Source organism: Oncorhynchus mykiss, chromosome 7 (genome assembly GCF_057628025.1).
Source record: "Oncorhynchus mykiss isolate SJ-2025 chromosome 7, ASM5762802v1, whole genome shotgun sequence".
Classification (NCBI taxonomy): Eukaryota; Metazoa; Chordata; class Actinopteri; order Salmoniformes; family Salmonidae; genus Oncorhynchus; species Oncorhynchus mykiss.
The window spans coordinates 28,058,600-28,079,964 of NC_143028.1; the positions used below are offsets into that span (position 1 = coordinate 28,058,600).

Genomic DNA, 21,365 nt, shown 5'->3' on the forward strand with positions numbered 1-21,365 from the left:
CAAATTGCTCTTTTTGTAATGACCACCCAGAAACAGTGTTGCATCTTTTTTGGCATTGTATGCATGTAAGAAAACTGTGTCAAGACATCAGTAGGTTTATAATTGAACACATTTATGAAGATTTTACACTATTGTGGAGAGATGTACTGTTTGGATTATTTACATACAATAGAAATAAGCTGAAACATTTTTATGTAATTTCATTACTATTTCGGCCAAATTTCATATACACAAATGTACATTTACAAACAGAAAACCACATTTTCGTACCCTACAAAAATAAATGTAACTGTATTTTAAGACGGTTAAATGCTCTACTAACAAAAAACGGTTAGAATTGTAAGAATATATATGTCCCTTAAGGTCCTTGTGTAATTGTAATGTGATATTGTACCCCCTAGCTCGATTGTCCATTGTTTGTAATATATGTATGCTTGTGTTCCCTCATGTGCTTTATTTTTTATTGGTTTGTTGTTAATAAAAAATTAAATAAAAATAATATATATCTATTTAAAAAAAAAGTAGATTTACGTAGACATAACATGCGCAGTTTGACCTACTCCGGGAAGTGACGTTGCAGGCTAGCTCAGTGCTGCCACCTCTCATTGAGTATCTCAAGTTAAAGTCCGACCGGGGTACGGCAGGCTGCCATTAGCTATTCAATTATTCGTATAACTTCTTCTATGTGCGATTTTTTAAATATTCGTTTCAAGGACATACATCTGGTGTAATGGAAGCATATATGGGTATCTGGATTGGCTTCGAAATGTGTATTTATTTACACGAAGATTGACCATGAATATTGCTATTTTCCCCTTCACTATAATGGGGGATCCTTTCATTTGCAAACAAAGCCTGCAGTACAGCGGTCAGCCTTGCATTTGTTCGGTTCAATGACTGGGGTTGTAGTTCTCCCCCGCTGACAGTGGAGACCACTGCCGACTGACTGATCTACAAATCACCTGGCATCATAAATAAATATGATAAACAACTACTCATTATTGTAGATCAGTCAAGTTACAATTTACCCACAATGCACCATGGATTTGGTAACTAGTGACAACCCTCGGACACTCCATTTGAACTCCTCCTCCACATTTACTAGATCGGTAGAACAGTGCAGAAGATAGCCTCCCCCATCTCTCGTGAGGACTAAAAAGGAAACGCTTGCTACGTTAGCTAGTTTATTCCAAACCAAAGCTGTTTTTCTAGCTACAGTGAGCACTGATTTGACAGACAAGCAAGAGACAGCATTTGTTGAGGATTCCATAAACAACTTGAGATATTTATTAGTATATTATCTAATTTATAAGCCACAACGTAATCTACAGTGATGCCATCCGATAGACCATTCAAACAAAGAAGGTCATTCGGTAAGTAACGTCAGCTGTTACCAGTTGCTGACCACAGATCTTTGAGCTAACCTTAGCTAGCTAGGCATATTCTTTACTGGACAGGCAATATTGTATTATTGAAAACAGCTCAACAGTGTACTCCGTATTCGTCATTATGAATGTAAGTGTAATGGTAGTTACCTAAATTAGAATATATTTGTTGCCAACACAGTCAACGCCAGAGAGGCCTTAACTTTGATACTGACGTTAGCATGCTTAAGCTAGCTAGGCTAGTTAATCAGTTAACGTCAATAATAAAGGCATCCGCATGCTTCCCAGCCGAAACAGTATGGTTGAATTCGTACATGTAGTGTGACGTTTTTGTACTTCGGTGAATGTTTTTTCGGCTGTTCGACCACACATTTTTTTAGGAGGCAAGCCATAGTTTAGAGCCGAAGTCTTCGCCCCTTCGTCAGTGATTGGTCAACAGTAGGGCATCTAAAATAAAGTATTTGTCATTCAAGGAGAGACAATTCGTTTTCATGCAATTTATTTTAATTGAAAAATTCTGCAAACAAAATTAGATGTAAAATTGTGCGACTAAGATCTCTTCGGCAAAAACGTCAAAATTAATGAGTTTTTTTGTTGAGTCATCTTAGATTAGTTCGGACTTTTGAAGAAGTGTGAACTGACTACTGCGTCTAAAAATGGACAAAAAAAATTGACAAATCAAGGCGGCGTACAATTCAGGGCGTTCCTTTCCCCTTGAGTATCCTGTTGGTTACAGCCCCCTAGCACAGTGTCCTTTGCTCCATCCTTCCGAATAACTGCTGTTGTTAACAGAACTGCGGAAAAACAATGCCGACAGGCGGGGTTGAAATACACCGTTTACCATTGTGTTAGCTAGCTACCTATCCCACCTGCTGTGTACCGCCAGAGTCCTAACAGTGTCCTTCGCTCCCGCCTGCCGAACAACTGCCCTCGCCACCATTAACATAACTGCGGGGAAGTAGTGCTCTAGCCAGCTACAGTCAAAGACAACTCTGTGCTGCCTTTTATTGCTGCCGCCTCCTCTTCTTCTTCTGTGGGGTTTATCAACGGTTGGCAGCATCCAACGTTATAATGCTCATCATTGTATCCTGTGTCAAAAGGTTTGCTGGACTTCGCTAAAGATCCCTATTTCAGAAACTTCCGTTTGAGTTTCCTAGTCCCCATAGATCCAAGTAAACCGTTTTGCTGGAACAAAATACATTTTATCTTGATGTTCTGGAGCTGTTCAGGAATTTAAAGTGGGGATTTATGATGTATACTGTTATTGTATGCCTGTGCTTACTGTGACTGTCACCCTGATATTGCCTACCAGGTAGCTACTTCCCACGCCTTTGCCGGACAGTTGTGCTTGTCAGGCAGGCGCAAAGGCCAATGTGTCCCGGTGTTGCTGTTCATGCCCTCCCCATTGAGTAGTATCTTTATGTACATATTCTTTATCCCTTTACACTTGTGTGTGTGTATAAGGTAGTGGTTTTGGAATTGTTAGGTTAGATTACTCGTTGGTTATTACTGCATTGTCGGAACTAGAAGCACAAGCATTTTGCTACACTCGCATTAACATCTGCTAACCATGTGTATGTGACAAATACATTTGATTTGATAATAGTCTGTATGTAGGCTATGTATAAAGGTGACATCTAGATGGTTATTAATTATTGTGTAGGCTGCTATCTTATTTGAAATAAAATTGTGTGAGAAAAAAAATGGCCATGTTAGCTACCGCCAGTGACACGACTGTGATACCCAGTAGAAAGCACTTATCGACTTGTCCAGTCAGACACACACAACTTTCTTGAGTGGCAATACATCTGCCAAATTAGCTGATTGGCTTTCCGTACACCCACTCCTTCCGACTCCCATACTCCGTCGCCATATTGGGCTGCAGCTACCCATACTTGAGTTCCACTGCATTTTTTAATTGTTCCCCTCTAATCGGGGACTGATTTAGACCTGGGACACCAGGTGGGTACAATTAATTAGAACAGAAAACCTATCACACTCTGGACCTCATAGCCTACACCAGGGGTATTCACCCTATGAATTTGAAAGTGGTTACATTTGCCAAGCCCCATCCCTGAGCTTTATTACAGTTGGGCTTGAAACACAAACTGGATTGTGCATGGGTGCCATACAAGATTGCGTGATATGTATATTTGTGTCAGGCCATTCTAAATTATTACCCTGTGCAGTGGAACACAATTGATAGAGCAATCACATGTCCTCAATGTCTACACACGCATTTGCACTGCTGATGTAGGCTAATTTGGGTTTGACTACTGCAGGGCTCTACGCTAACTTTTTTCCCAAGGAGTACTTGCGCTCCTAAATGAAAAAATGTAGGAGCACACAAAGAAATTTAGGAGCACAGTGAAAAATGTAACAGTTTATTAACAAACAATTTATACTGCGTGTGTGTGTACTAAGGGACACATCTGTGGAACAGCACATACCACCAAAATCACACATTGATCCATGCCTACTAGACGCAAAGGATATCAGTTGTCCGTCTGGCGCGCTAAGAGGTCAGCCAGTGGTCCACGGCAGGAGTGGGATCCAACTCCTCGACAGAAGACCCCTCCAGGCTGATCCTCATCAGGTCTTCGCTGGTGGAGACCCCAAGGCAGCTTCTTGTCAAATTCTTAATCTGGTTGTGTGCATAGAAGCCTCGCTCACACTGGGTGGCTGAAATGGGCAGCACCAACTCCAGTATGTTCTAGGGAAAAGATGATATCTTTCAATTTCATTTAAACTCTTACCATTAACTTATCAAAATCAACCATAGGATACCATACATAACCACCCAGGATTAGCCTACCTTGTAATCATGCCTGTAGGGATCCTTTGTCAATATGGTCTCCCACAGGCCACTGTAGGACTTGTCCTTGAAATTGTGGCTGACCAGGATTTTCAGCCCCTGCCACTCATCCTGGATTGCAGCCATGTTGCACCCTGATCTGCAGGATTAAACAGAGCAAGTGAGTTTGCAAATATGCAAACATAACATTGTTTCATATGGCAGTGCAGTATCAAATCAATTCTTACCTCTCTAGAGGCTCCTTGAAATGCATCATGAGGTATGCCACACCATCATTGCCAAAGGTGAGAAGGCTGGCCTGGTCTTCTGGTCATGTGTCAGTGTTTAGCACTCTGAAAGACTCCACTGGGGTCTGGACACCCTCATCCTTCAGCAAACCACCAAACTTGGCTTTGAGATCATCCATGCCGATGTTGATGGCCGCCTCCATGTGTTGCTTTAGCTGGGGATTGGTGAGGTCCGTAAAGCCTTTCAGATTCCCCTTTAGTGTTATTCCATTTGAACAGAAATAACACACACACACCAACACACAATGAAAGGTCTGGCCATTTGTCTGTCACCCATTTTTTTAAAGAAGAAAGTAAAGACTTCTCTGCATTTCCCTCCTTATCCTCAAATTGTTATATTGGGCAACGAATACATTGAATCTCACACTGAGAATCTGTCTTGATCATTGATTTTAATCATCAATTTCTCTTACATTTTAACAAGCTCTCATCCTAACACACCTGGAATCTCTTCTCATCACCCAGCTGCTGAGCAAGCATAGTCTGGATCTTCTCCAGCATGCCTCCTGCCTTTGCCCTAAGCTGTAGTGCTTCCAGTCTGGTCTGTGGCTTGGGGGAGGATCAGGTCATTCCTTTGCATGGTGAGGCTAAGTGAGGATAGCACCTCAAACATGTCTGAAAGAAAATGGCAGAATACACGAGTGCATTCCCCATTTCCCGCTTTATCTGTTAGGTAGTCAGTAAATAAACTGTCACCTGTCAATTACTTGATTCTGAAAGTTCATTTGAGTCTTGAACCTATTTTTCAAAACTAGTGTGGTATTACATTTCCTGTGGAAAACGGACCTTCTTTGCCCGCCCTTGAACTTCTGCTGTTGTTGATGCTACGGCCAGGTGCTCCATGTGCTGCAAAACAACGGAGTACTGGCCTTAGTCCGTGGCAAGGTCCTTGTCTTGTCCATGCCGTAGGAACACTTTGAGGGCTCTGTGGACATGGGGGATCCAGCGAGTTCCCTTGATGCTAGACTGTGTGCAAATCTCCACACTGAGCCTATAAAGAGGAACAACTTACCAATGGCATGAGTGCTCAAGGGTCTGTTGTCTGACCAGGAGATTGACTGGCTTCCCATCCTCCAACAAGCGTACGTAGACAATCTTGCATTCGGTGTTGGATATATCAGTGTCTCCGTCTATTAGAACGACAGGATACTTCGCAGTTTCAGCTTCGCTGACAGGCTCTCTCTCATTAAGTCAGCAATTTGACTGATCATCTCCGCACGTCTTACATCATTGTCGTATGTGGGATTGATGTGAACTCCATTTTTGTGGTCTAAGGGGCCCAAATTTGACGAAAGGTTCTTCTTTCGCAATGAAGCATGCGATGTTTATCTTTATTTTCAGCTGCATCCTCTTCTCCTCAGACAGCAGCACTTGCCTCCTCAAGGCTGCTGACACCATGCCTGATGGTTTCTCCTGTCTCAGCAGGTACAGATCTCTGCACTGGATATGCCGCCGCGAGATGTTTCGCTACGCTATCTCTTTTCAGATGTGGGTTTCCTGACTCGAAGGACAAGTTGCCCGCCTGTTTCTGCCCTCTACAATATTTGCAGAACATGACGTTGTTTTTGAACTTTAGCAATGGGAACATTTTGAGCCAATTCACATTGAATCTATATGTTCTCCCTCCACCGGCTAGTGACTACGGGGGTCACGGTAGCTTGGCTAATGTTGTTCTCAGCATCACTAACGTTAGGCTAACGTTGACATGGCGGCTATCTCAGGTAAACCTTGTGAAGAGGCCTCATTAGTTGCGAATCCCCCTCGCCGGATTCCTCTTTCTCCTCGTGTCTTTTTCGCTTAAAATAAAATTGAATGGGCTTCATTTTTAGCGATGTCTGCACGTTAACTTATAGCCTATACTGATACTATTTTCCAGTTCACCTTTCTCTGACTCGGACTGCGTCATCACAGAAAACTCTACTGTTGTTGGCGCATGCGGCTTGTGGAATGTGGGACGTGTAGTTTTTAAACAATTAGCAGCGGGGGAAAAATGGATTACGGTAGGTTGTAATTTTTAATTGCACACTGTGTTCGTAAATCATTTTTCCGGTGCCCACAAATCTATTTTTAGGGGCAAATGCGAGTGAAATACTCACACTGTAGAGCCCTGGACTTCTGTGGAAAACCATTGGCATTACTGAAACCAGTATGCCTATTTTGAGAACTCTTCGACTGTTTAGTCACAGCCTATAATTTTCTATGTTGATCATGTTTGCAGTTGCACACCCCATATCAAAGAGACATATTTCTGGCTAGATCAGGAGTCTCCAACCTTTTTCTAGCATGAGAGCTACTTGAATTTTTTTTTTACATGTCCTGAGCTACTCAGTTTTTAAATAGCTTTTAAATATGCAAATTCTTCTTCTCTACCCTGCAACTCGTCCTTGGTGTACAATATATGTCAATATTCCTGATGAAATAATGGTTACTAAACAGTATTTGGCATGGCAAAGTTCTTCGTTTTATTTTTCCTGGTTTTGGTTTTTACTCTCAATAGAACAATTAGTCATAGAGAAACAACAAATGTATTTTCTGAGCCCATGTCGATGCTGAAATCAGAAGACAGTAAATTATTTAGGTCTGGGGGAAAAACGAATACATTTGGACATTCAAACACCTTTTTATTGCGTATCCAGCGATGTTTCTGTTAGGCCTACTGCTGCAGCACGTCATGATATTTAGCCCGATCCATGACAGTAGCTAAAGGAAGGGGCTATAGCAGCACACAAGTAGCCTACAAATGCGTGCTGCGCCGGGCATTCCCTGAGCTCCTAAATGGAGCGGGCGAGGCAGCCAACACTCCAGCCTTTGGGAAACGCTTTCTATGCTCCAGTCAAATTGGGGATGCTCCGCTCAATGCTCTGATCATGACATAGTTATTTCAGGTTGGCCAACTTTGCAGTTAACATTTTAATTGAGAAGGTTATTGGGGAACGTATTTGTCTACCCACTAGACGGGTATTATTAGCATTGCTAACTGGCTACATGGAATAATAAACAAATGTGCGCAAACAGACAGGGGCAATATTGATAATTGGCAGATAGGTACTGTTACATTTGGCTTTTTAAGCCAATAGTGGCTATACATGGGTGGGATAATGTCAATGTGTCTTTGATTGGATAGTAGCTGGGAACTTTATAGTTTTGACAATATGCGCTGAAATAAGTGGAAAAAATGGATGTACTTTCAGAATTTCTTGGCGAGCTACTCATAGGTGGGCTGCGAGGTACTTGTAGCTCACAATCTACCTTTGAGACCCTGTAGGCTATTCTGTTTTATCTTCCAACTGATCAGAAATACCTTTTCATTGATTGTCTCTTATCAGTCAACGTTTCTTCCTGTCCTAGACTATTTTTTTATTTTATTTTTTACCTTTATTTAACTAGGCAAGTCAGTAAGAACAAATTCTTATTTTCAATGACGGCCTAGGAATAGTGGGTTAACTGCCTGTTCAGGGGCAGAACGACAGATTTGTACCTTGTCAGCTCGGGGGTTTGAACTTGCAACCTTCCGGTTACTAGTCCAACGCTCTAACCACTAGGCTACCCTGGTGACATCATTTAGATGAATGCTGCTGCCACTTCTTTGAGGCTGTTAAATGAAATGCAGTTTTCCATAGTGCACTTAGTTTTATCACAGTTGACAGGTTTTAAACTCATTGCTGCTTGCTCTATTGGAAAGTAGGTTGGCCCTCATTTGATGTTGCCTAGGTTAAAACAATGCATTTTATTCATTTATAAAACCCTATTGGAAAAACTCACATTACCTGACATCTTCACTTACCCATAGAAGTACAAGTTACCATACCCGATCACAGGGATGTTTAACCCTGGAAATTCCGTCTGTTGCTACAGACCTAGGAAAAACAGCCTTTAGTTGCTATGGACACATTGGTGCATCTTGGGTGGTTCAAAATGTTGATCATAGACCACCTTCCTGTGGAATTTGTGTCTGAGTGTCTAATTCTGTATTTTATATTAATGTATTGTAAAATTGCAAAATACAGTGCTCCCTTGAGAAAGAGACCTTGACCTCCCTGTGTAAATACATACAAATTCTTATCTGCAGCTGATCGTTGCAAAGAAGTGCATCAAATCCGTGACCAGCACCCCAACAAAATCCCAGTAAGTTACGCTGACACTGCCCTCTATATAACAGAATACACAGTCGCATCCTAAATTATTGGCGCCCTTGATGATGAGCAAAAAATACTAAAATAAATACTGAGGTATATTGTCTGTGCAGTCATCTTTGTATGAGCACTCATCTTTATCAAGGGTGCCAATAATTGTGGCTCTGACTACATTTATTTTCCCTGCTCACCACACAATGAGGAGCTACATTACACTTGTCTGCGTAGAATTCGGTTGTCTGGCTATTGTTCCTGAAAGCTCTCTTTATATATCAGTAAATTGATTACAGTAAGAGCCTTTCTTGATGTAGTTCACATGATACTCAGACATGCCAACTGCAGTTGTCTGAGTTGAGAATTGTGAAGAAGTGGAAGGCTATAGCCAGGAAGCACACTGAATGCCATCTTTTTCGATCAGTATATGAAATATTCATCCAACATATCTTATTTAGGCCCTTAATATATTTGATGTAATATATTCAGTATTAATTGGTGTTATGGTGGTGGAATTACATCTTATAACTGTTTATCATTGCTTGGTGCTCCCCTACAGGTAATCATTGAGCGTTATAAGGGAGAGAAGCAGCTGCCTGTGTTGGACAAGACAAAGTTTCTTGTCCCTGACCATGTCAACATGAGCGAGTTAGTGAAGATAATCAGGTAAGACCATTGAGTCATGACTTAATAAGGTTTGAATTTGATGACATGGTGGTAGTCCATGGGCAACAGAGTCATGGACACTATACCCCACACTTTGAACCTGAATGTCCATTTATGGTGAGATCATTTCAACACCTTACACACTGTGCCTTTCTCTCCCTTCAGTCAACACATTCTCTCAAAGTCTGGAAATGAACTGTGTACGTGCCTGTATCCCCAGATCATGTTGACCAGATTGTTTACTTGTCTGGAGTGTGTCACTCAGAGAGCGGGCCGAGCCGCAGTGTGCCAATAATTGGTGCACACACTGACCCCGACTTCCTCGGGGGACTTCTGCTGGAAACACTTAAACACTCTAGCACCAAAATACACCCTGTTATCATTGGGAGAGACTCTTCCTGTTTTGTGTGCTTGTCTCTTCATATTACAGCCATGTCAATGACTTGTGGGGGAGGGGAGTAGACCTTAACTGTTTCACCACTGCTCTGTGTGTCAGACTATTGCAGGAAACTACTTAACTAAACCTATGCCATGTTGTGTAGTGTCAATAGTAACAAATTAGTAATGTTATAGTTTCCATGTTGAGTTGTTTAGTAGTTTATCTAGACAGACTGGTTGCCTCCCACAGTACCATTGAGCACGGTTACCTGCGCACAGTACGATTTTTTTCTCTCCCAGAATTGTTTTTCAATTTCCTGAAATCTACACTGTTTCTTTACAGTGAGTGTGCGTCTTTATGAACAGAACATATACAGTGCCTTGCGAAAGTATTCGGCCCCCTTGAACTTTGCGACCTTTTGCCACATTTCAGGCTTCAAACATAAAGATATAAAACTGTATTTTTTTGTGAAGAATCAACAACAAGTGGGACATAATCATGAAGTGGAACGACATTTATTGGATATTTCAAACTTTTTTAACAAATCAAAAACTGAAAAATTGGGCGTGCAAAATTATTCAGCCCCTTTACTTTCAGTGCAGCAAACTCTCTCCAGAAGTTCAGTGAGGATCTCTGAATGATCCAATGTTGACCTAAATGACTAATGATGATAAATACAATCCACCTGTGTGTAATCAAGTCTCCGTATAAATGCACCTGCACTGTGATAGTCTCAGAGGTCCGTTAAAAGCGCAGAGAGCATCATGAAGAACAAGGAACACACCAGGCAGGTCCGAGATACTGTTGTGAAGAAGTTTAAAGCCGGATTTGGATACCAAAAGATTTCCCAAGCTTTAAACATCCCAAGGAGCACTGTGCAAGCGATAATATTGAAATGGAAGGAGTATCAGACCACTGCAAATCTACCAAGACCTGGCCGTCCCTCTAAACTTTCAGCTCATACAAGGAGAAGACTGATCAGAGATGCAGCCAAGAGGCCCATGATCACTCTGGATGAACTGCAGAGATCTACAGCTGAGGTGGGAGACTCTGTCCATAGGACAACAATCAGTCGTATATTGCACAAATCTGGCCTTTATGGAAGAGTGGCAAGAAGAAAGCCATTTCTTAAAGATATCCATAAAAAGTGTTGTTTAAAGTTTGCCACAAGCCACCTGGGAGACACACCAAACATGTGGAAGAAGGTGCTCTGGTCAGATGAAACCAAAATTAAACTTTTTGGCAACAATGCAAAACGTTATGTTTGGCGTAAAAGCAACACAGCTGAACACACCATCCCCACTGTCAAACATGGTGGTGGCAGCATCATGGTTTGGGCCTGCTTTTCTTCAGCAGGGACAGGGAAGATGGTTAAAATTGATGGGAAGATGGATGGAGCCAAATACAGGACCATTCTGGAAGAAAACCTGATGGAGTCTGCAAAAGACCTGAGACTGGGACGGAGATTTGTCTTCCAACAAGACAATGATCCAAAACATAAAGCAAAATCTACAATGGAATGGTTCAAAAATAAACATATCCAGGTGTTAGAATGGCCAAGTCAAAGTCCAGACCTGAATACAATCGATAATCTGTGGAAAGAACTGAAAACTGCTGTTCACAAATGCTCTCCATCCAACCTCACTGAGCTCGAGCTGCAAGGAGGAATGGGAAAAAAATTCAGTCTCTCGATGTGCAAAACTGATAGAGACATACCCCAAGCGACTTACAGCTGTAATCACAGCAAAAGGTGGCGCTACAAAGTATTAACTTAAGGGGGCTGAATAATTTTGCACGCCCAATTTTTCAGTTTTTGAGTTGTTAAAAAAGTTTGAAATATCCAATAAATGTCGTTCCACCTCATGATTGTGTCCCACTTGTTGTTGATTATTCACAAAAAAATACAGTTTTATATATTTATGTTTGAAGCCTGAAATGTGGCAAAAGGTCGCAAAGTTCAAGGGGGCCGAATACTTTCGCAAGGCACTGTATATTTTTCTTAGGTTCTGACACAAATTAAATTGAACTGGAGTACTTGAATGGAAAAATATATATACACTACCGTTCAAAAGTTTGGGGTCACTTAAAAATGTCCTTGTTTTTGAAAGAAAGCACTTTTATCAATTTAAAATATAAAATTGATCAGAAATAAAGTGTAGACATTGGTAACCTCTCTCTAGGGTACGTGGGACGCTAGCATCCAACCACAGTGTCCGATTTCAAAAACGCTTTTTGGCAAAAGCAGAACATAATATGTTAGGTCAGCAACTAGTCACAGAAAGCATTCAGCCAAAAAGCAGAAATATAGATAAAATAAATCACTAACCTTTGATGATCTTCATCAGATGACACTCATAGGACTTGATGTTACACAATACATGTATGTTTTGTTCGGTAAAGTTCATATATCCAAAAATCTGAGTTTACATTGGTGCGTTACGTTCAGTAGGTCCAAAACATCCAAGTGATTTTGCAGAGAGCCACATCAATTTACAGAAATGCTCATAAAATGTTGATGAAAATACAAGTATTATGTACGGAATTATAGATACATTATAGATCCTTAATGAAACCGCTGTGTCAGATTTTTAAAAAACTTGACAGAAAAAGCAATAATCTGAGTATGGCGCTCAGAGCCCAAATCAAGCCAAACAGATATCCACCATGATGGAGTCAGATGTCAGAATAGCGTTATAAATATTCACTTACCTTTTGATGATCTTCATCAGAATGAACTCCCAGGAGTCCCAGTTCCACAATAAATGTTTGTTTTGTTCGATAATGTCCAAATTCATTTGTTTGCGTGTTCAGTCCAGTTATCCACATTTCACTAAGAGCAGACGAAAAGTAAAAAGAAGTTCCGTTACAGTTCGTAGCAACATGTCAAACGATGTTTAGAATCAATCTTTAGGATGTTTAACATAAATCTTAAATAATATTCCAACCGGACAATTCCTTTGTCTTCAGAAAGCTACCTTTCACGTGAGCGAGCGAGGCTGTGACACTCTGCCAGACCACTCACTCAAAGAGCTCTTATGAGCCCCTCCTTAGTAGAACCCTCAAACCAGTTTCTAAATACTGTTGACATCTAGTGGAAGCCGTAGGAAGTACAACATTACCAATATCCCACTGTGTACTCGATAGGGGCTGAGTTGAAAAACTACAAACCTCAGATTTCCCACTTCCTGGTTGGATTTTTTTCCTCAGGTGTTTGCCTGCTATATGAGTTCTGTTATACTCATCATTCAAACAGTTTTAGAAACTTCAGTGTTTTCTATCCAAATCTACTAATTATATGCATATTCTAGCTTTTATGGCTGAGTAGCAGGCATCTTAATTTGGGCACCCTTTTCATCCAAAATTCACAATATTGCCCCCTACCCCAAAGAAGTTAATGTTGTAAATTACTATTGTAGCTGGAAACGGCTGATAAAAAAATATATATAGAATATCTACATAGGTGTACAGCGGCCTATTCTCAGCATCCATCACTCCAATGGCACGTTGTGTTAGGCTAGTTGATCATTAGAAAACCCTTTTGCAATTATGTTGGCACAGCTGAAAACTATTGTGCTGATTTTTAAAGAAGCAAAAAAACTGGTCTTTAGACTTGAGTATCTGGAGCGTCAGCATTTGTGGGTTCGATTACAGGCTCAAAATGGCTAGAAAGAACTTTCTTCTGAAACTCGTCAGTCTATTCTTGTTCTGAGAAATGAAGGCTATTCCATGCGAGAGATTGCCAAGAAACTGAAGATCTCGTACAACGCCGTGTACTACTCCCTTCACAGAACAGTGCAAACTGGTTCTAACCATAATAGAAAGGAGTGGGAGGCCCTGGTGCACCACTGAGCAAGAGGACAAGCACATTAGTGTGTCTAGTTTGAGAAACAGTCCTCAACTGGCAGCTTCATTAAATGGTACCCACAAAACACCAGTCTCAATGTCAACAGTGAAGAGGCAACTCCGGGATGCTGGCCTTCTGGTGTTTTGCGGGTACTATTTGTGTGTAGATCTGGGGCTCCCGAGTGGCCTAAGGCACTGCATCTCAGTGCTAGAGACATCACTACAGACCCTGATTTGATTCCAGGCTGTATCACAATCGGACGTAATTGGGAGTCCCATAGGGCAGCGCACAATAGGTCCACCGTCGTTAGGGTTTGGCCAGGGTAGGCCGTCATTGTAAATTTGACTTGCCTAGTTAAAAAGAGGGAAAACGTATCAATTTCAGAATAAGGCTGTAACGTAACAAAATGTGGAAAAAGTCTAGGCGTCTTTATAACTTTCCGAATGCATTCTACACTCGCTGAACAATTTATTAGGTACACTTATCTAGTACCGGATCAGACCCCCCTTTGCACCCAGAACAGCCTGAATTCTTCAGGGCATGGATTCTACAAGGTGTCGGAAACGTTCCACAGTGATATTGGTCCGTGCTGACGCTGTCATCACTGCAGATTGGATGGCGGTACATTCATGCTGCGAATAGCTCATTCCATCTCATCCCAAAGATGCTCTATTGAGTTTGGTTAGTAACAATGTTCAGATATGCTGTGGTGTTCAATTGGTATCAAGAGACCTAACGTGTGCCAGGAAAACATTCACATTTTTAGCTGATAGGAGGTGAACCCGGTGTGGTCGTCTGTTGCAATAGCTCATCCGTGACAAGGATTGACGAGTTGTGCGTTCCGAGATGCCATTCGAGGAAACCACTTGTACTGACTTAGACAACTTTTTGCTGTCTGTTTGTGGCCCGCTTGCACGATTCTTGCCATTCTCCTTCAACCTTTCATCAATGATGTTTTTTTTTTTTTGTCGCACCAAGGTAAACATGTGTAGAGGTCAGATTGCAGTTGAGTGAGAGAGAATTGCAGGATGCGTGGCTTAGTTTCTTTTGTTGAGCCCCGCAAATGCACATGTAGGTCTATGGAACACTGGAGTCAGAGAATTTAAGGAAAAGTATCAATTTTTACAACCAAATCTTTATTTTTGATGTAAATGGCATGTTCTAGAAGTAACCAGACACCTTTCTTGAATGGTGGAAAAATGATTGAAACCAGTTCCTTGTTTGACCGCTAAGTTTTATTGGTAATATGACTCATACTGTGGTACTCTATTTGCCATTTGGTTTTCAACCTCATATAGAGTGATTTTCCTGACCTGCATGGCTCATTTCTTTCTTTTGAAGTTGAAACTTGTCATTTGATATTTCTGTAGGCTATTGGTATTGTTTGTTCTTTCATTATTAGTCCTCATCATTACATTTTTAGGCTATTCAAATTAGAGGTTGACCGATTTAATTAGGGACGATTTCAAGTTCTCATAACAATCAGTGATCGGCATTTTTGAACCCGATTTACATTGTATTTTTTTTTATTTTATTTTTTTGCCCCCTTTTTCTCCCCAATTTCGTGGTCTCCAATTGTTAGTAGCTACTATCTTGTCTCTTTGCTATAACTCCCGTACGGACTCGGGAGAGACGAAGGTCGAAAGTCATGTGTCCTCCGATACACAACCCAACCAAGCCGCACTGCTTCTTAACACAGCGCGCATCCAACCTGGAAGCCAGCCGCACCAATGTGTCGGAGGAAGCACCGTGCACCTGGCGACCTTGGTTAGCGTGCACTGCGCCCGGCCCGCCACAGGAGTCGCTGGTGCGCGATGAGACAAGGATATCCCTACCGGCCTAACCCGGACGACGCTAAGCCAATTATGCGTCGCCCCACGGACCTCCCGGTCGCAGCCGGTTGCGACAGCCTGGGCGCAAACCCAGAGTCTCTGGCCCTTAATCACTGCGCCACCCGGGCCCCATGGCCGATTACATTGCACTCCACGAGGAGACTGCATGGCAGGCTGACCACCTGTTACGTGAGTGCAGCAAGGAGCCATGGTAAGTTGCTAGCTAGCATTAAACTTATCTTATAAAAAACCATCTTAACATAATCACTAGTTAACTACACACGGTTGATGATATTACTAGCTTGTCCTGCGTTGCAAATAATCAATGCGGTGCCTGTTAATTTATCATCGAATCACAGCCTACTTCGCCAAACGTGATGATTTAACAAGCGCATTGGTGAAAAAAGCACTGTCGTTGCACCAATATACCTAACCATAAACATCAATGCCTTTCTTAAAATCAACACACAAGTGTATTTAAAAAAACCCCCTGCATATTTAGTTAAAATAAATTAATGTTAGTAGGCAATATTAACTAGGGAAATTGTCACTTCTCTTTCGTTCTGTGCAAGCAGAGTCGGGGTATATGCAGCAGTTTGGGCCACCTGGCTCGTTGCGAACTGTGTGAACCATTTTTTTCCTAAGAAAGACCGTAATTAATTTTCCAGAATTATGACATAACATTGAAGGTTGTGCAATGCAACAGCAATATTTAGACTTATGGATGCTACCCGTTCGATAAAATACAGAACGGTTCCATATTACACTGAAAGAATAAAAATAAAAAAATGTAATGATAGTTTCCAGATTTGACCATATTAATGACCAAAGTCTCGTATTTGTGTTTATTGTAATTGTCTATGATTTGATAGAGCAGTCTGACTGAGCGGTGGTAGGCAACAGCAGGCTCATAAGCATTCATTCAAACAGCACATTCCTGCTTTTGCCAGCAGATCTTCGCAATACTTGAAGCACAGCAATGTTTATGACTTCAAGCCTATTAACTCCCAAGATTAGGCTGGCAATACTATAGTGCCTATAAGAACATCCACTAGTCAAAGGTATATGAAATACAAATGGTATAGAGAGAAATAGTCCTATAATAACTACAACCTAAAACTTCTTAACTGTGAATATTGAAGACTCATGTTAAAAAGGAACCACCAGCTTTCATATGTTCTAAGCAAGGAACTTAAACATTAGCTTTTTTACATGGCACATAATTGCACTTTTACTTCTCCAACACTGTTTTTGCATTATTTAAATCAAATTGAACATGTTTCATGAGACTAAATTGATTTTTATTTATTTGTATTATATTAAGTTAAAATAAGTGTTCATTCAGTATTGTTGTAATTGTCATATTTGCATATATATACAGTGCCTTGCGAAAGTATTCGGCCCCCTTGAACTTTGCGACCTTTTGCCACATTTCAGGCTTCAAACAAAGATATAAAACTGTATTTTTTTGTGAAGAATCAACAGCAAGTGGGACACAATCATGAAGTGGAATGACATTTATTGGATATTTCAAACTTTTTTAACAAATCAAAACAGAAAAATTGGGCGTGCAAAATTATTCAGCCCCCTTAAGTTAATACTTTGTAGCGCCACCTTTTGCTGCGATTACAGCTGTAAGTCGCTTGGGGTATGTCTATCAGTTTTGCACATCGAGAGACTGACATTTTTTCCCATTCCTCGTTGCAAAACAGCTCGAGCTCAGTGAGGTTGGATGGAGAGCATTTGTGAACAGCAGTTTTCAGTTCTTTCCACAGATTCTCGATTGAATTCAGGTCTGGACTTTGACTTGGCCATTCTAACACCTGGATATGTTTATTTTTGAACCATTCCATTGTAGATTTTGCTTTATGTTTTGGATCATTGTCTTGTTGGAAGACATCTCCGTCCCAGTCTCAGGTCTTTTGCAGACTCCATCAGGTTTTCTTCCAGAATGGTCCTGTATTTGGCTCCATCCAACTTCCCATCAATTTTAACCATCTTCCCTGTCCCTGCTGAAGAAAAGCAGGCCCAAACCATGATGCTGCCACCACCATGTTTGACAGTGGGGATGGTGTGTTCAGCTGTGTTGCTTTTACGCCAAACATAACGTTTTGCATTGTTGCCAAAAAGTTACATTTTGGTTTCATCTGACCAGAGCACCTTCTTCCACATGTTTGGTGTGTCTCCCAGGTGGCTTGTGGCCAACTTTAAATGACACTTTTTATGGATATCTTTAAGAAATGGCTTTCTTCTTGCCACTCTTCCATAAAGGTCAGATTTGTGCAATATACGACTGATTGTTGTCCTATGGACAGAGTCTCCCACCTCAGCTGTAGATCTCTGCAGTTCATCCAGAGTGATCATGGGCCTCTTGGCTGTATCTCTGATCAGTCTTCTCCTTGTATGAGCTGAAAGTTTAGAGGGACGGCCAGGTCTTGGTAGATTTGCAGTGGTCTGATACTCCTTCCATTTCAATATTATCGCTTGCACAGTGCTCCTTGGGATGTTTAAAGCTTGGGAAATCTTTTTGTATCCAAATCCGGCTTTAAACTTCTTCACAACAGTATCTCGGACCTGCCTGGTGTGTTCCTTGTTCTTCATGATGCTCTCTGCGCTTTTAACGGACCTCTGAGACTATCACAGTGCAGGTGCATTTATACGGAGACTTGATTACACACAGGTGGATTGTATTTATCATCATTAGTCATTTAGGTCAACATTGGATCATTCAGAGATCCTCACTGAACTTCTGGAGAGAGTTTGCTGCACTGAAAGTAAAGGGGCTGAATAATTTTGCACGCCCAATTTTTCAGTTTTTGATTTGTTAAAAAAGTTTGAAATATCCAATAAATGTCGTTCCACTTCATGATTGTGTCCCACTTGTTGTTGATTCTTCACAAAAAAATAGTTTTATATCTTTATGTTTGAAGCCTGAAATGTGGCAAAAGGTCGCAAAGTTCAAGGGGGCCGAATACTTTCGCAAGGCACTGTGTGTGTGTATGTATATAGACAAGTGTTTCCTCGTTTTGGGGGTCCAGGGTCCCCCCGGATAATTTAGAAGGATGGTGCTCTGTTCCAGTGACCTTTTTACATTCTACTCAAATATACATTTCAAATAAAATTATGCTGAAACCATTCAAAATATAATTTCCAACTCCAAATGAAGCCACTAACATATTTGCAAAATTATTTGTTTAAATTATTTTAACGTATTGGACCATGCATATATCCTATGCATGGTCTGCACTGAGTGCTCTTTCCTTGACAGACTGACCAGGTGAATCCAGGTGAAAACTATGATCCCTTATTGATGTCACTTGTTAAATCCACTTCAATCAGTGTAGATGAAGAGGAGGAGACGGGTTAAAGAAGGATTTAAGCCTTCAGACAATCGAGACATGGATTGTGTGTGTGCCATTCAGAGGGTGAATGGCCAAGACAAAACATTAATGGTGAAACCTTGCCACCTTGTGGCACACCAGAGGTGACCTCTGACCCAGGGCTAAATGTGCCACTTGCCATCACCCGCTGCAGCCTTCTGGTGGTGTAGCTATGGAACCCGGCTAGTAACCTTTGACACTGTTCAATGTCAGACCGATGTTGCAGGAGCTTTGCGTGATCTACTCGATCAAAGGCTTTGGACATATCAGCAAGTAACACCCTCACCATTGTTTGTTTTCTGGAGTCTAGCTGTCAGCCAGGAGTGTGGCGGTAGTAGTGCTGGACGTTGGGAGGCAGGCATACTGATTCATACACTCAGATAAAACTTGGCATTCGTTTTTTTATAATGAAGCTCTACTAGATTTTTCAAGGCATGAAGATAGATGGGCCTCAAGTCAGTTGTAGTACATGGGTTTGACACTTCAGGTATGGGACACATGTTGGAAATCTTCCTGGCAGCAGGAACAGTCCCCTGCCAGTAAGAGGTGTTAACAATGTGTGTGATGACAGGGGCTAGATATCTTCTACATGCTCTTTTAGTAGCCAGGCTGGAATGCCATCAGGCCCACACACTTTACATGGGCTGAGTGTGGTCAAAGCTTGCTTTATCTGGCCAATGCTGCACAGCTCAACCTGCCTTGTAGGCATGGGCAGGGGGAAGAGGTGTGGTGCTTGTCCATGCCTCAGCAAAGAAGACATTGAAAACATCAGCCATGTCGTCACCTTCAAGCCCGGGCTCTGGCTGGGCCAGTCAAGGACTTTGAGACTTGTCCTGAAGAAAGCTCAACCTGCCTTGTAGGCATGGGCAGGGGGAAGAGGTGTGGTGCTTGTCCATGCCTCAGCAAAGAAGACATTGAAAACATCAGCCATGTCGTCACCTTCAAGCCCGGGCTCTGGCTGGGCCAGTCAAGGACTTTGAGACTTGTCCTGAAGAAACTCCTGCGTTGTCTTGGCTGTGTCCTAGGGGTCATTGTCATGTTGGAAGGTGAACCGTCGCCCCAGAGATCTTAAGCGCTCTGGAGCAGGTTTTCATCAAGGATCTCTCTGTACTTTGCACCGTTCATCTTTCCCTCAATCCTGACTAGGCTCCCTGTCGCTGAAAAACATCCTCACAGCATGATGCTGCCAGGTTTCCTCTAAATGTGACGCTTGGCATTCAGGCCAAAGAGTTCAATCGTGGTTTCATCAGACCAGAGAATCTTGCTTCACATGGCCAGAGTCCTTTAGGTGCCTTTTGGCAAACACCAAGCGGGCTGTCATGTGCCTTTTACTGAGGAGTGGCTTTCGTCTGGCCACACCATAAATGCTTGATTGGTGGAGTACTGCAGAGATGGGGGAACCTTCCAGAAGGACAACCATCTCCACATTCCCCCCCCCCGCGCAACAGCAGTGAGTGCAGGGCGCCAAATTCAAAACAACAAATCTCAGAATTAAAATTCCTCAAGCATACAAGTATTTCACACCATTTTAAAGATAAAATTATCGTTAATCCGGCCACAGTGTCTGTTCAAAAAGGATTTACAGCAAAAGCACCACAAAAATCCGGCCACAGAAAAACACAGCCATTTTTTCCAGCCAAAGAGGAGTCCCAAAAATCAGAAATAGAGGTAAAATTAATCACTAACCTGTGATGGTCTTCATCAGTTGACACTCATAGGACTTAATGTTACACAACACATGTATGTTTTGTTTGATAAAGTTCATATTTATATTTAAAAAATTGTGAGTTCACATTGGCACGTTACTTTCAGTAGTTCTAATACATGCTGTGATATTGCAGAGCCACATCAATTTACAGAAATACTCATAATTAAACATTGATAAAGATACGACTATTATACATGGAATTAGAGAAATTTCTCCTTAATGCAACCGTAGTGTCAGATAAAAAAATAATAACTTTATGGAGAAAGCAAACCATGCAATAATCTGAGTACAGCCTTTAGACAACAAAGCAGCCAAAAAGATACCCGCCATATTGGGTAGTCAATATTACTCAGAAATAGCATTTTAAATATTCACTTACCTTTGATCTTTATCAGAATGCACTCCTAGGAGTCGCAGTTCCACCATCAATGTTTGATTTGTTCGATAATGTCCATCAGTTATGTCCAAATATCTTATTTTGTTAGGGCGTTTGGTAAACAAATCCAAAAGCGTGTTCACGCCGAACGTCGTACGAAAAGTTCAAAAAGTTCCGTTACAGCCGCCCGTAGAAACAAGCCAAACTAAGTATGGATCAATCTTTAGGATGTTTTTAACATAAAACTTCATTAATGTTCCAACCGGACAATTCCTTTGTCTGTACAAATGAAGTGGAACGTAGCTACCTTTCATGTGAGCGTGTCAAACCGAGGCTGTGGCACTCTGCCAGGCCACTCGCTCAAAGACCTCTTATGAGCCCCTCCTTTAGAGTAGAATCCTCAAAACAGGTTCTAAATACTGTTGACATCTAGTGGAAGCCTTGGGAAGTGAAACATAACTAATATCACCCTGTATCTTCAATGGGGGCTGAGTTGAAAAACTACAAACCTCAGATTTCCCACTTCCTGGTTGGATTTTTTCTCAGGTTTTTGCCTGCCATATGAG

General features: G+C 41.6%; 2 protein-coding genes across 2 annotated transcripts in view; one reads left to right on the plus strand and one right to left on the minus strand.

Annotated features, from left to right (window-relative positions):
• The first annotated feature begins 597 nt into the window (after positions 1-597).
• map1lc3a (microtubule-associated protein 1 light chain 3 alpha) overlaps positions 598-21,365 on the plus strand; it is a 31,328-nt gene continuing 10,560 nt past the window's right edge. The window contains exons 1-3 of the mRNA XM_021609094.3: positions 598-1,373; positions 8,557-8,612; positions 9,174-9,280. Coding sequence (XP_021464769.1) covers positions 1,334-1,373; positions 8,557-8,612; positions 9,174-9,280 — 203 coding nt within the window. The 5' untranslated portion in view covers positions 598-1,333. The remainder of the gene's footprint in view (positions 1,374-8,556; positions 8,613-9,173; positions 9,281-21,365) is intronic.
• LOC149982503 (zinc finger protein 862-like) lies at positions 3,761-4,335 on the minus strand. Its single transcript, XM_090240646.1, has 2 exons — positions 4,201-4,335; positions 3,761-4,098 (listed from the first exon to the last, which is right to left on the minus strand). Exons 1-2 carry the CDS (start codon positions 4,324-4,326, stop codon positions 3,901-3,903), a joined length of 324 nt encoding a protein of 107 aa, XP_090096772.1. The 5' UTR covers positions 4,327-4,335; the 3' UTR covers positions 3,761-3,900.